Raw genomic sequence first — 13,434 nt, 5'->3', positions numbered from 1 at the left:
CGCTCCGGTGAATGCCTTCAGCTTCCTGGTCTGGAAAAGGTGTTTATGAAAGGTGCGCACTTCACGGACGGGCGCTGCCAGGGATCCTGGATGGGTTAGCACGCGCACTCTGTGCACTGGAGGAGCGCACAACACACCCTGTGAGCACTCGCAGTTATTTTCACCAAACCCCACCCCGTCTGTGGCGGGGCGCCCGAGCCACGAAAGTGTCCGAAGGGAGTCCCTCTCTGCGGGCCTGAGCTCCTGTGCCAGGCCCGGCTGGTGCCGGCACCCAGGTGAGCTCAGGTGTTAGTTCTGTCCCTCGACCTTGGCTCCCCAGTCTGTCCCAGCAACATTAACGACCATTTTTTTTCTTGAGCTCCTAGCGCTAGACTCCAGAGGGTCCTGGGACCAGGCGTTTCCAATGTGGTGAGGCGCACGCTAGGCCTGCAGGGAGGACCCTGCCGGGGAGGCTGTGACTCAGCCACCAGCCCTGGCTCTGCAGGCTCTCCCGCCCAGCCGCACCGCAGGGGATGGGGTCAGGTGGAGGGAGAGGAGGACCCGGACCCCTAGGCGCGAGGCTGTGCTGCAGCCCCTGGGAAGCATGGTGCCTGGGACAGGCCAGCAGCTGCCCCCCAGCCTCGCAACCAGGGCCGGGGGCCTGAGCTCAGGGCGGCTGAGGGCTGGTGTGACGCCCCCTTGGGGGCTTCCAAAACGGCGAGGGCCCCTGCGAGCGGGTCTGCCGTTTTGCTGGTATGGGGGACAGTTGGCAAATATTTTAATGACACCGACATTTAATAAATTAAGCAGCTGTTTACTGAGCAAGCCACGTGCTCTGGGAGAGGGGCCAGGCCGAGGTCCCCGGCGGCGGCAAAGCCCGACACCGGCGGCAGGTGGCGCCAAAGGCCCGTCAGCGACGCCGACGAGGGCCGCGGGCCGCCGAGTCTGTCCGCGCTCCCGGCGGAGACCCCGCGCTCTGGACGGACGGAGCCCGAAGGCAGAGAGAAGGCCAAGGCCGCCCTCCACGCATCCAGATCGGCGACTGGGGGCGCAAGACACGTGAGTCTGAGTAAACCCGTCAGAACGGGAGAGACTTCGAGAAGCCCAGGCCGGGGTGGGCGGGGCTTGCGAGGCAAGAAGGTGGGGCTGGTGGGCGTGGCTCTGCGTCGCAGGGGCGGGGCCTGAGGGAAGGGCTGGATGACGTCCGCTGAGGGGGCGGTACTTGTGCGCCAAGTCCCGCGCGACGGGCCCTCTCGGAGGGTGGGACGTCAGGCCCGTCAGGGGCGGGGCTCGCGGCACCCTCGGTGGGCGGGGCCGGGCCCTGTGGAGGGCCGCTACGTCAGCGAGAAGGCGCAGTGTCAGCCGTAAGTAGGGGCTCCGGTGAGGGGGCGGGGCTCGAAGTTGGGGGCGGAGCCTTCCGAGGCCCTTGAGGGCAACGCTTTAACTCGTGAGGGGGCGCTTGTGTCTCTCCCGGAGAGTTTGTGTAGCCGCAGGAGCCCCGGCGCGCGCGCCGCGCGAGGGGCGGGGCTTGTAGTTCGGGGGAGGCGGGGCGCGTAGCGCTGCGGAGAGCGTGTGAACTCTGGGCGGAGCGCCTGCCCTCCGGACGGCGGGCCGCGCGCGGAGGCGGCGCTTGCGGCTCGGGTGGGCGGGCCGACCGTGCGGCCTCAGCGCGCAGGGGGCGGGGCAAGTGACCGCGGTGGGCGGGGCCTCTGAAGAGCGCGCAAGGGGTGCGTGACCGCGGTGGGTGGGCGTGGCTCGCAGCTTCAAGGGGCGGGACTGACGGTGCCGCTTCCGGGTGCTGCCTGGATGGGGCGGGCCCTGACAGTTGGTGGGCGGGGCCCGCGGCCAACTCCGGGGCTGGGCGGAGCCCCGCTGGCGGGGCGGGGGCTCTGCCCTGGGAGGCCGGGTGTTTAGGCCCGCACGCCGCTCCGCATCTGGTGCTCATTACCCGATGACAAAGAGCCGGCTCCGGGCCCCCTTCCCTGTCCCATCCCCTCCCTCCACTGCGGTGCATTTAACCCCTTCCTGCCCTCGGGGCGCTCCGGATCCCCTGCCCACGGTCAGAGGACAGAGCTCCAGCCCTGCCCGGCCTGACTCGCTTTGTCACCCCTAGACCTGCGCTCACCTTCTCAGACCCAGGTGTTTGGGCCGCTTCGTGACCCCTGCTCCCACCCAGCGAACCTCTCCAGAGGCGTCTCCGAGGTTAAAAAACTGCAGGATCTGGCAGGAGGGTCTGGTTTGAGTTAGGGGACCGTGAGGGGGGGTGAGGGGGCGGCACGTGGCATTCCCTCCGCCCCTTCTGCGCCACCCCCCACCCCGTAGTCCCCAGCGCCAAGCCCCTGTCCCCTGGGGCCGCGCCCTGTCTGCCAACCCTCACCCAGTGCCCGGAGGCAAAGGGTGGCATAGGATACGGGTAGGGAAGGGGGCCCCGGCCACCCGTTTTCGCCTGACCGGGTGGTCGTGGTGACTCTGTCCTGGCCTAATTAGAGGTCCCTTAGAGGCTGCAACTGAAAAATTACAGAGGCGGTGGGAATCGGCGCCTCCCAGCCCAGGTCCTGTCTCTCCTCCTCCCCAAAGCAGGGAGCCCAGGATGAAGGAGGTTGCCACTATCAGGAGACACCTCAAACCTGACCGGCCTGACTGCCCACTCCAGCTGGAGCCCCCTGGGTTCTCTCTGTCCAGGCACTCCTATAAGGAGAGGGGCCAAGTGTGATCCCAAGTGGGAAGACCTTGTTCTGGTAGCTACCCAGGGAGCATTGGATGTGGGATTACTCTCTTGGGTTCCCTGCTTTCCTGACCCTAGTGCTAGACTGGGGCTCACACCTCTCCCCCAGCGCTGAGTGGAGGAACACCTCCAGAGTACCTACAACCCAGGGGGGGACAGTACCCTTGAGTGACTCTCAGCCCTAGCCACCACCTTCTGTGCAGCCTGGGGCAGGGGTGGGAGGCGGGCAAGGGAGACGCCAGAAGAAGTCAGCAGCTCACCGGCTAGACCCCTTCACCAAGCCCAGGACTTACCTTTCATCTCTAAGCCCATTTGGCTCCCATTCAGGAGAAACCCACATTGTAGAACCCTCCCCCAGATTCAGCCCCACCTCCTTGGAGTTTTGGCAAAAAGAGAAACAAATATGGAATTCTCCCCATGCCAAACCCCCTGCTCCTGGGCTTGCTGTGTGACCCTGAGCAAGGCTCTGCCCTCTCTGGGCTCCAGCGAGATTCCTGGGAATCTGGATAATACCCTCGCTTAAGAGTCTTACCTTATTTCCTTTGGGGCCCAGACAAGCTCTTTTGTTTCCGAGTCCTCCCAGACCCTCCCTTCGGGCACCAACAAGGTCAGGAGCATTGGGTGAGGTTAGCATCCCATTTATTGGAGAAGACCCCCAGCACCCCGCCCCCTGAGGTCCTGGGGGCTTCGGTGTCTCCTCTGTTGGGCTGGGGAGCAGTTTCCAAGAGTTTACTGACAGAGCAGCCCGGCTGGGCCCCGGGAGTGGGGGGACAGGCAGGAAGTCCTGTGTCCAAAGGAGCAGCCCCCATGGGTCCCTGGTGCAGCCTGGGCCCTGTGTCCAATGCATGCCCCTTCCCCCTGCACACCCTGCAGAGGGCGGCGTGGCACCCCATCATCACACGCTGGTTCTGCAGGTCTGCACCCCTGTGAGGCTGCCCCTGTGGGGCACAGGTTCCGTGGAGCCCTTGCTCCCTGTGTGGGTGACCCAGCGATAGCAGTCAGTGACGCGTTTGTTGGGTGCGTGGGGGCCACAGCGGGTGCAGTACACAATGCCCAGTGCGAGCAGGACCACCAAGAAGACGCATGTTGGCACCAGGAGTGCCACCAACAGCCACCGGTCATCCCTTCGGCTGCGACCTGCTGGACTGGCCTCCCCGAGGGCCGTTGGGGCTGCCGTGGGGCCCGCCGCTGGGGCCAGGTGTGGGGCCAGTGTGGGCTCAGGAGCGCCTTCCCTCGGGGCCTGTGGGACTTTGGGAGGGGGGTGTGTCGGGCTGGTGGGTGAGACCTGATGAGTCGGGCTGTGGGAGGACAGGAGAGTGTGGAGGACTTGGGGCTGGGTGACAGCTGGCAAGGGGACTTGATGGACAGGGAATCTGGGGGGCCTGGAAGGAGTGGTCAGGGGCTGCTGAACAGTGGAGGCAATAGGAAAGGGGCTGGCCCAGGCTTTGAGGTCTGGCGTCCCCGGGGGCTGGCGGGCAGGATAGGTGCTGGCAAGAGGGGTGTGGTTAGCTGGGGGGGGAGACAAATGAGTGGCGGTCTGGGTGTCAGTGGCCTGGGTGTCTGGGAACATTGGGGAGGGGCGGGCAGGGGACATTTCAGGATGTCTGGTTGAGGTCACAGGGCGCGGGCGGGCCGCAGGCAGGTATGGAGCGCTGGTCGGGGACATGGAGCGCCGGCGGTCGGCGGGCAAAGCCGCGTCCCTGGCACGGGCCGGGAATGGGAGCAGGGCAGACGGCCATGTGGGCCGGGTGGCGGACTCCACCGCAGGCCGGGTGGCAGAGAGCACTGCGGAGCGGTAGGGGTCCCTGGGGGCACTGAGCGGGGGTGGCCCTGTGGGGTGCAGGAAGGACATCAGCCGCTCTCTGGTCTCTGGGCTGCCGGGGCCGTAGGCCAGGCCGTAGTCAGGCGAATGCTCCTCGTCCTCCTCGTCCTCCTCGTCCTCCTCGTCCCCCTCGTCCTCCTCGTCCCGCTCGTCCTCTTCGTTCTCCTCACCCTCCTCGTCCTCCAGCTGGTGTCCGAGACCCCGGGAGGCCGGGGCGCCCACGGCCCCAGCGGGCCTGCAGTTGACGCCGTCCGCCTCCAGCTCGTGGCCCTCGCTGCAGTAGCACTCGAAGCCGCCGATGTAGTTCACGCACATCTGCTGGCACACGCCGGGGATCTGGCACTCGTCCGTGTCCACGCAGCGGTGTGGCTCGTCCTCCGAGGGCCGGAAGCCCAGGCGACAGTGGCAGCTGTAGCCCTGCGGCCCGCCGGGCTCGCACTGCTGCTCGCAGGGGGCGTGCGTGCAGGCGTCCTCGCAGCCGCGCCCGTCCTCGGCCAGCCAGAAGCCCTCGGCGCAGCGGCAGGACGCGCGCCCGTCCCACGCGGCCACACACTCCTGCTCGCAGGACCCGTTGTCCAGGTCGCAGGCGCTGGGGCACAGGGGCCCGGCTTGGGACCAGACCGCACCCCCCTCGGGCTGTTTCATGCAGAGCAGAGAGGCTTCTCCCCCCGCCTGGCACTTCACGGCCCCCATGGAGCCCAGGGGCAGCCACTGCAGCTCGGTGGAGACCAGATGGAAGGGCGTGGTATAGACAGCCGGGCCTGTCTGGCTCGCCTCACCTGGCAGCGCTGGGCAGGCGCCCTCGAAGCCGAACTGGCACAGGTAGCCGTCCACGGGCAGCGTGCACGAGCCCTCCAGCCAGCGGTGCTCCCCGCTCGCCTCCAGGGCTGCGCAGCGCTGGGCCGGGCAGGGCCCGGCCGTGGCTGGCTGGGCCCAGTTGGTGAAGGCTGTGTCCTGGTCGCCCGTGGTCCACATGAAGCCCCGCAGTGGGCGCTGCGGCTGGCATTGCCGGGGCTGCCGCTGCAGGCCGATCCACAGCAAGCCGCTGGCCGAGCTGGTCTCCACCAGGCTGTCCACGCGCTGGGCCTCCTCTGGCGTCCGCGGTGTGGCTAAGTCCCCCCCCAGCTCTCGGCAGGCCCTCCAGGCTTCCAGAAAGGTGTTGCGCCGCAGGAAGAGTGCGTAGCAGCTCGCTGGGCCGCAGGTGGCATGGGGCTCCGAGGCCCAGGGGCCCTGGCCCAGTGTGGGCACCGCGGCCGCCCAGGCCAGCAGCAGGCGCAGCAGCATCGCGACGCCCCCCGACTGGCCCGGGCCTGGTCTGCAGTCGCTCTTGACAGGGGGAGGGGCCGGGGCCTCCGCGGGCGTGCCGGGGGCGGGCCGGCCGGGGCGCAGGCCTTGTAAGGAGTGGGCTGGGGCCCCTGCCAGCTCCCTGCTCTGGCTCCCCTGGGGCCGCCAGAGCAGGAAGCAGTGGGGGGGGGGGACAGGAGTGGGGGGTCTGGGGGGAGAGGAGGAGGAGGCGCAGCAAACAGCGGCCAGAGTATAGGAGAGGGGAGGCAGGACCGACCCTCACCCTCGGAATCCGAAGTCCGGGGCGGCCGGGGTTCTTGGCGTGGGGTGAGGTCTCTTCCCAAAGTCTGAGCCCAAATCTGGACCTGCGACCTCATCACACCCTTCAGCGGCGTCAGCACCCGAGCTCGTCATCCCTGTGCAGACGCCTGACTCATGGGCTTCACACGCACACGTGTGGAGGCTGCTGTCCCCGCGCAGCCTCTCCTGACTCCCTTCCTCCTAGAGCGGCCGGCGAGGCCAACCTGTCCTCTGTCCCCCACCCCCGAGCCGCGCCCGGCCGCAACCCTTCCCGCTGCTCGTGGGCTCACTCGCTTGGCCACGCACAGAAGCCCCTCGCACCCCTGTGTGGCCACCGATCGGACACCGCCTTGACCTGAGGCCAGGGACACCCTCAGCCCCTGGTGTGCACACTGAGCTCCTGCCTCGACCTCCCGCACTGCTTCCGGCTCCAGCTGGACCCAGTGTGTGGACCCCAGAGGGGGTGGGGCTGCCCTCCCTTCACCTCTGCTCAGCCGGGGGCCCTGGGAACCTGGGCTCGGAGGGAGAGGAGGCAGAGGAGGCAGAGGAGGCGGCCCCCAAACAGGAAATGCTTCCCAGAGCTCCTGCTGCAGGAGGGCAGGGTGCATGGGGGAGGGGCTGGCCTGCGCTCAGGACGAGCTGGGCTGGCTGGGAGGACGCTAGTGAGAGGCCCTTACTCGGGCTGGCTCCCTAGGGACCATCAGGTGTGTGCGGGGCACGGGCACTGCATGGTGCCACCCTCTGTGTCCCGGAGGCCCGCCGGGGCCCCCCACCTCCGTTGCCGGAGCCCACCATCCGGCAGCCCTGGGGAGTGGGTGGGCAGACCCGGCGCACACCCACGGGGCTGTTTGTAAAGTGTGAGCGGGATGGGGTGGGTGCAGGCCTGGAGGACCAGAGTTGGGGGCGGGGGGGAGAGGTTCTACCCCTTGGCGCCCTGCCCTGGTCCAGCTTCTCGTTCTGCCACCGGTCTTCCGTGTCATGGTGGGGAAGTCTCCGACCCTCTCTGAGTCTCCATTTTTCTTATCTACAAGATGGGGCAACGCGTCAGGGCTCTTCAGCTCAGCAGGGCGATTGGATCACCACACTCAGTGCTTGCAAATGTGCTTTGTCAGCTGCAGAGCATGAGGCAAACGTTCCTTAGTCTTCTGAGCAAATCGGGGAGGGGATGGGGACCAGTGCCAGGCCAGGCCTGCAGACACTGCCAGTCCCCTGAACAGCAGCACTTTGAAGGACTCTGTGCCCAGAAGTTCGCTCTTTCAAGGTGTCCATCTGTGAAGCACATCGAATTCTCCCCCTGCATGAGAGGAAGGTCAGTCCTGCCGCTGGCCCAGTGCCAAAGCCTTGAGATCATCCTTGACGCCTCCTTCTCCCACACCCATGGCCTGTCTCTCGGCAAGTCCTGTTGGCTTCGCTTTCAAAACAGGCCCAGAATCCGATCGCTTCCACCACCGTCTTTGGACCCCTTTGGGCTGTGCCTCTGTCTCTTGCCCTCTGTGTCCTGCCGGAGGGATCCTTTTGAAACCTAAGTCAGATCCAGTGACGCCTCTGCCCAGAACCCCCAGGGCCCCATGCCTCTCAGAAGACAGGCCAGAGTCTCTTCCACGGCCTCCCAGCCTGTGTGATCTGCCCCCCACTCTCTCTCACACCCCTGCTTCAGCCAGCCTGGCCGCAGGCTGTGCCCTGAACTCACCAGGCGTGTCCTCCTCAGCATCGGCTGTTCTCCTGCCTGGACACATTCTTCCTGCAAGGCCCCAGCGCCTCTTCCCTTTCTGGTCTCAACTCAAGTACCAACTCAAGTGTCCACCCCACCCCCAGGGTTCCCTGACCCCTTGGTCTTAGTCCGTATTTCTCCTTGTGCTGATCACTATCTGACAAGGCAGGTGTTTCTCAAATCCCGCATAGCCAGGGTGTCTCCGCCTCTGCGTTACTGACATCCAGGGCTGGTTGATGATTCCTGAGGAGCCGGTGCCTGCGCGGGGAGAGGTGAGGCACCATCCCTGGCTTCTGCCTGGGGGCCCATAGCATCCCTAAGGATAGTCAGGAATGCCTCTGACATGGCCAATGTCATTGTCCCTTAGGGGCATCATCACCCCCCGGGACCCCTGCCTAGGAGACCAGGAGCTCTGCGATTGCAGGGTCATTGGCCCACTCCCTCCTGGATCCACAGGGCCTGGAAGGCCCCTGGTTCAGAGATTCCGCTCAAGAGGGGCTTGTAAAATGAATGAATGAATGAATGAACGAATCTCCAGTGACGAGGGGTCCTGGCTCAGGTGGACATAGCAGAAAGCTATGCAACCCAGCCCACCTGCTCCCACACTCATCTGGCCATCCCCAGAAGTCCAAGCACCTGAGAGATCCCTGGGCCTCAGTGAGCCTTTGGGCACATGGGGTCTCTGCAGCCCGGAGGCCTGAGAGCTGGTGGGTGGCGGGACAGGAACTAGAACCGGGTCTCCTGCCCCTTATTCCAGCTCGCCCTGCACTGCTGGCCCTGAGGAGTCATGTGGTGCCCTGAAGAGTCATGTGGTACCCTGAGGAGGCTGAGCATTGGGCATGATGTGAGGAAGTGAGGGTGAGAGGAAAGCATCAGGAGGAAGATAGGGGCTGGACAAAGGTACTGAGTGTGGAGTCGGGGTGCCTTTGGGGAACAGCCCCTGGGCCTGCAACGAGGGACATCCAGAGGATCAGAGAGGAGTGGACAGAGACAGTCACAGAGAGGGGGAGCCCTGGCTTGGAAGGCAGTGAAGCTGCTCCGAAAGGCTGGGCCTGCATGGTGGGGCCAGAGGGGAGAGGCTGGATGGGAAATCCCTGCTGCTGGTAGGTGGTGGGTGGTAGGCGGAGGGAGGCCCGGAGGCCAGGGACCAGCTAGGAGGTTGTTGCAGTTGTCTGGGGGAGGGGAGAGAGCTGGCAGGAGAGCAGGGCAGCAGGGCGGGCCGGGCTGGGGGAGGCAGCCTCTGGAAGGTTCCTTAGGGGCTGGCGGGAGACTGGTCCAAGGGTGTGGTGAACCCAGTCATGATTCGGGCAATGGCCTGTGCTGGGGCGTCTAAGGGGAGGCTGCTGGCCGTCTGGTGAGTGGGTGGGTCAGGTCAGAGGTCAGGACTTCAGCCACAGTCTGGGTGAGGGGTAGGGGGCCAGGCAAGGGAAGTAGGAGGAAGGTCAGAGGCCAAATTCCAGATGGGAACTGGGTCTGCTTGCAAGAGGAGGGGCGCCCGAGCCCGGACAGGGCATGCCAGGGGGCTGTGTAGGGGGGAGTAGGGCCCCTCTGACCCAACAAGGCCGATGGCTTGGTAGGTAGAGGATGAGACTTGGAGATGCATCTGGGCACCCAGTATGCGTGCCTAGGACTCACCTGGCCCCCGTTCAGGTGGGCAGAGGTGGGACTGAAGCTGGCTAGGAACTTCCGGCCTTAGTCCGGATGGGGATGCCATGGGCCCAGCTCAGGGCTCAGGGATGGGGTGAGGGGACAGAGAGGGGCTGGTGTTACTCTTTCTACTCGCCCCATTCAGCCTGACTCATCTTGGCTTCTCCAAAGCACAGAGAAGATGCTAATTGATGCAATAAATACTTGGAGGACATGTGGGTGGAGACGTGAGTGGATGGGTGCAGGAATGCGCGGTGGACGGACACATGGGTGCACGGACGCCAGGATGGGTGCATGGGTGGGTGATACACAGATGCATGCACACAGGGACGGGTGGATGCATGGACGTGTGGGTGAATGGGTGGTGGGTGCGTGGCTGTTCATATGGATGCAGCGCTGCTGCACGTGTGATGCATGCAGATCTCGGTGGCTGGTGCATGCCCGGGTGCGTGGGTAGATGCATGCATGGCTGGAGGATGGTGAGGTAGGAGGATGCGGGTGATGGGTAGGTGGATGGGCAGTTGGGTGGGTGGAGGAATGAGTGAGTGGGTGGGTGGATAAACGGCTTAAGTGGCTGGGTGCGTGGATGAGCAGTGCGGACATGCGTGCCTGGATCCGGGCATTTGGGCAGAAGTGGGAACCCTAAGTCATAACTGGCAGCCACCGTGGCAAACGGCATGCTCAGAATGTACCTCTAGGGGTCTGCGGGGTGCAGTGCAGGAGGGAGGATGGCCTGGGCTGCAGGCAGGGGGCCTGCGGGGTGCTTGTCCTGGAGGCACACAGCCTCTTCTTCCTCTGGGGTCTGAGGCTAATGTGTGTCCCCGGCTGGGGGCTGGGGTGGGGACAGCTCACATCAGGGGTCAGGAGGTTGGGGTCCCCTGCTGTGATCATGGCCTGGATGGGGCAGACTCACCTTGCTAGCAGCTTGAAAACAGAAGCGCGCTTCCGGCGCAGCCTTGTCTTCCAGCCGCTCAGACAAGCCAGAGAAGCCAGGGGTTTTGGATGCACTGCGTGGGCCCCAGGGGCTGGGGGTGAAGGCTGCTGGCAGAAGGCCTGGCCCAAAGAGGAACTAGTAGAACAGCCAGGATGGGGGGGTCGAGTATGATTGGGGGGCGCCCCCTGGGCAGGCCAGGCCGCTGAGCCAGCACATTGCTTTGTGCACAAGTCACCTCCTTCCCTCCTTTCTCTTCTGTCCCCATCCCCCCACCTTCCTCCATTTCTCAATTCTTCCCAGACCACCCCAGCCTTGGGTTGTTGGGAGGAAGGGCCGGGTGGGCGGGAGGTGCAGGGTCCTGGGTGGGAGGGGACAGTCCCTGGGGCAGGAGCGGGGCGGGAGTGGAGCCACCGTGGTCTCCTCCCCTCCCCACAAGCTGCCGCCGCACCCTGCGAGCTGCTGGGTGGGAGAGCCCCACAGGAAGGGAGGTGGTGCTGGGGACAGGACCGGGTGGGAGGGATCCGGGAAGAAGAGGTACTGTCCAGGCCTGGCCCTGGGGATAAAGGATTCTGACAGCTGGGGGCGGGGCTCAGGGTGGGGCAGGGTCCGGCTGCAGAGAGTGCAAGCGGCACACGCGCGGGGGAGGCTGGTGTAGTGTACCTGCTGTCGGCGTGACCATGTGCTCCCGTGCATATGTGTATGGGTGTGTCCGTGCGCATGCATGCCCAGCCTCGCGGCAGGTGTGCACAGCTGGGTGATGTGTGGGTGTCCCCGCGGGCCTACACCTGTCCCCACAGCTGCAAGGGGAGAAGCATATGGCTGTCCCTGGATTGCCCAACCTGGGCCCAGCTGGGGCCCAGTCTCTCTTCTGGCAGCCGCCTGACCTGAACATCTGGCCACATCTGGCCACAAGGGAGAGCGTCCTGGAGCCCACATCAGAGCTTCCCCTCATGGGGCACAGAGACACACGGGGGGGTGGAGGCACAGCTGGGACCTGTACCGGCTGGGGACCCCAGGCCCCCACGGGTCTGCCCTCCCTCTGGCGCCCTTCAGCTGTGAGGCTCCAGGAGAAGCGGGCACCCCGCCTGGCCTGGCTGTGGGCTCTGGGAAGTCCTGCAAGGCCTTCTTGGTGCCCCCCAGCCCCTGCCCACAAGGGTGGTCTAGTCTGTCGCCAGAGACCTCTCTCCGCTTCCCACTGCCAACCCAGCCGCAGCCTGCCCTCTGCCCCCGCCCCCGGAGCTTTCCCTGCCTCCTGGCCAGCACCTCTCCTTCCTGTCCCCTCTGCCTCCTGGGTGTCCCTCCCTCCCCCTGCAGGGGCTCTTCCTCCCTCCGCCCTGCTTCAGGGGTCTCCAGCGCCCACTGTCCCCGGGAGCGCCCCCTCCGTGTCTGTGCCCCACTCTCGTCCTCTGTCCACCTTGTGTCCCCTGCTCTGTGCTGTCTCCCCTGTTCCCCTGGCCCAAGGAAGGCGCGCCACCTTCCCTGGGTGGTCCAGGCTCCCCGCCCCCTGCACACCCACCCGCAGGGCCGGCTGGGGTGGGAGCCAGGTCTGAGGGCTGTGACTGGCCGGGAAGTGGAACCCAAGCAGACATGATATTTATGTTAGGACTTCAAAGTGCAGCAGCGCCCGCCGAGGCAGGGGCGGTGGGGGTGGCGGTGGGGGGTGGCGGTGGGAGGCCAGCTCATGCCCCTCCCTGGTGGGGATCTCCTTAGCGACACCCCCCCCCCCCCCCCCCCGTGGGACACTGACCTAGAGCAGGGGCAGAGGGCTATTTTGGTGCGGAGCGGCCAAGAAAGGCACTTCCTGTGCCCCTGCCTGCCCCCAGCCCGGGCCTGTCTTCCTGTCACCCCCAGGGGCAGCTGGGTCCTCTGAGCTTCAGGCTGGCCGGGGGCAGGGGCTCGGGGCGGCAGGCGCAGAGGGCCCGTCTCAGCAGGAACACATCCCTGGCACTGGGACAACGTGTGTGCTGGGCTCTGGCGAGGCTGCGCCTGGCAGGGCAGTGAGGGTCTGTAACCCTGTCGTCCCCGACCAGCCAGGAGGTCTGAGTGTCTCTGGGGCTGCCAGGGTTGCCCCCAGGGGCTGAGAGGCCAAGGTGACCCGTGAAGGTCACCCCACCCGGCCCCCCACCCTTGGTGGGGGCCCCTCACCCCTGCTAAAGACACCCAGCTGCTAGGGCTGGGAAGGCGTGGGGTCAGGGGCCCAGGACGGGGTGGGGTGGCGGGAGGGACCGATTGTCTCATCCTGTGCTCAGCTCAGTTTAAACCCCTCCCAGGAGCCGGGCCCAGCAGAGACCCCTTCCGACTGCGTCACCCCCTCAGGAGGTCCCCTCCCCCACTAAAGCCTTGCTCCGGACCCAAGTTCTTCTCTGTTCTGAAGCCCACCAGGCCCCGAAACCCCTGGCTCCTGGGCCAGTGCCACCCCCTCCCCACCACCACCCCAGATCTTCCACAGGCGCTTGTAGTGAGTCACTGCCCTGGGGTGTGATGACCTCAGGCCTCCTGCCCAGGGCTGCTGCCTCAGCCTCCTGCTTGGTGAGCGAGTGAGGCTGCCATACTCCCCTCGGGGGCTTCTTAGCCACTCACCATCCCCGCCAGGGTCCAGGTGGGCTGGGGGGCGGGGGGGGCTGAGCAGTGGCAGGGATAGGCCATGGCTGGGGAGGGTTCCTCAGGGCAAGGGCTTGAACCTCTTCTGCCGGGTCAGAAGCATGAAAGTATCACCTGCACGGGAAGGTGTGTGCCGTGGAGGCCCAGGGAGCAGGTCTTGCGTCAGCCTGTCCCCAAGTGTGTGTGTGTGTGTGTGTGTGTGTGTGCGGGAGTCTCCATGAAAGCAGACCCAGGGACAGCTGTGTCAGGGTGTGGCTCAGAGGAGGGGCCTGTCCCTGTCACTGTCCCATCCGGCAGGGCGTGCGTGGCTGACACTGGATGTTCCTGGTAAGGTGGGGGATGCCGGTTGTTACCGAGCATCACTGTGGTGGCAGAAAAGGTGTCACACACTGTGTGCAAAGGTGAGCTGAGTGTGTTTGTGCTACATGGGA

At 65.7% G+C, this 13,434-nt stretch overlaps 1 protein-coding gene across 1 annotated transcript; it reads right to left on the bottom strand.

The window, feature by feature from the left end:
• Positions 1 to 3,416: 3,416 nt before the first annotated feature.
• Positions 3,417 to 5,810, bottom strand: CD248 (CD248 molecule; the record flags this gene model as incomplete). The annotated part of the gene is made up of 1 exon (XM_084252213.1): positions 3,417 to 5,810. One exon carries the CDS (start codon positions 5,808 to 5,810, stop codon positions 3,600 to 3,602), a length of 2,211 nt encoding a protein of 736 aa, XP_084108339.1. The 3' UTR covers positions 3,417 to 3,599.
• Positions 5,811 to 13,434: the final 7,624 nt, after the last annotated feature.

The sequence above is a fragment of the Talpa europaea genome, assembly GCF_964194135.1.
Source record: "Talpa europaea genome assembly, chromosome: 1".
NCBI lineage: Eukaryota > Metazoa > Chordata > Mammalia > Eulipotyphla > Talpidae > Talpa > Talpa europaea.
This window is presented reverse-complemented; position numbering and strand designations above follow the sequence as displayed.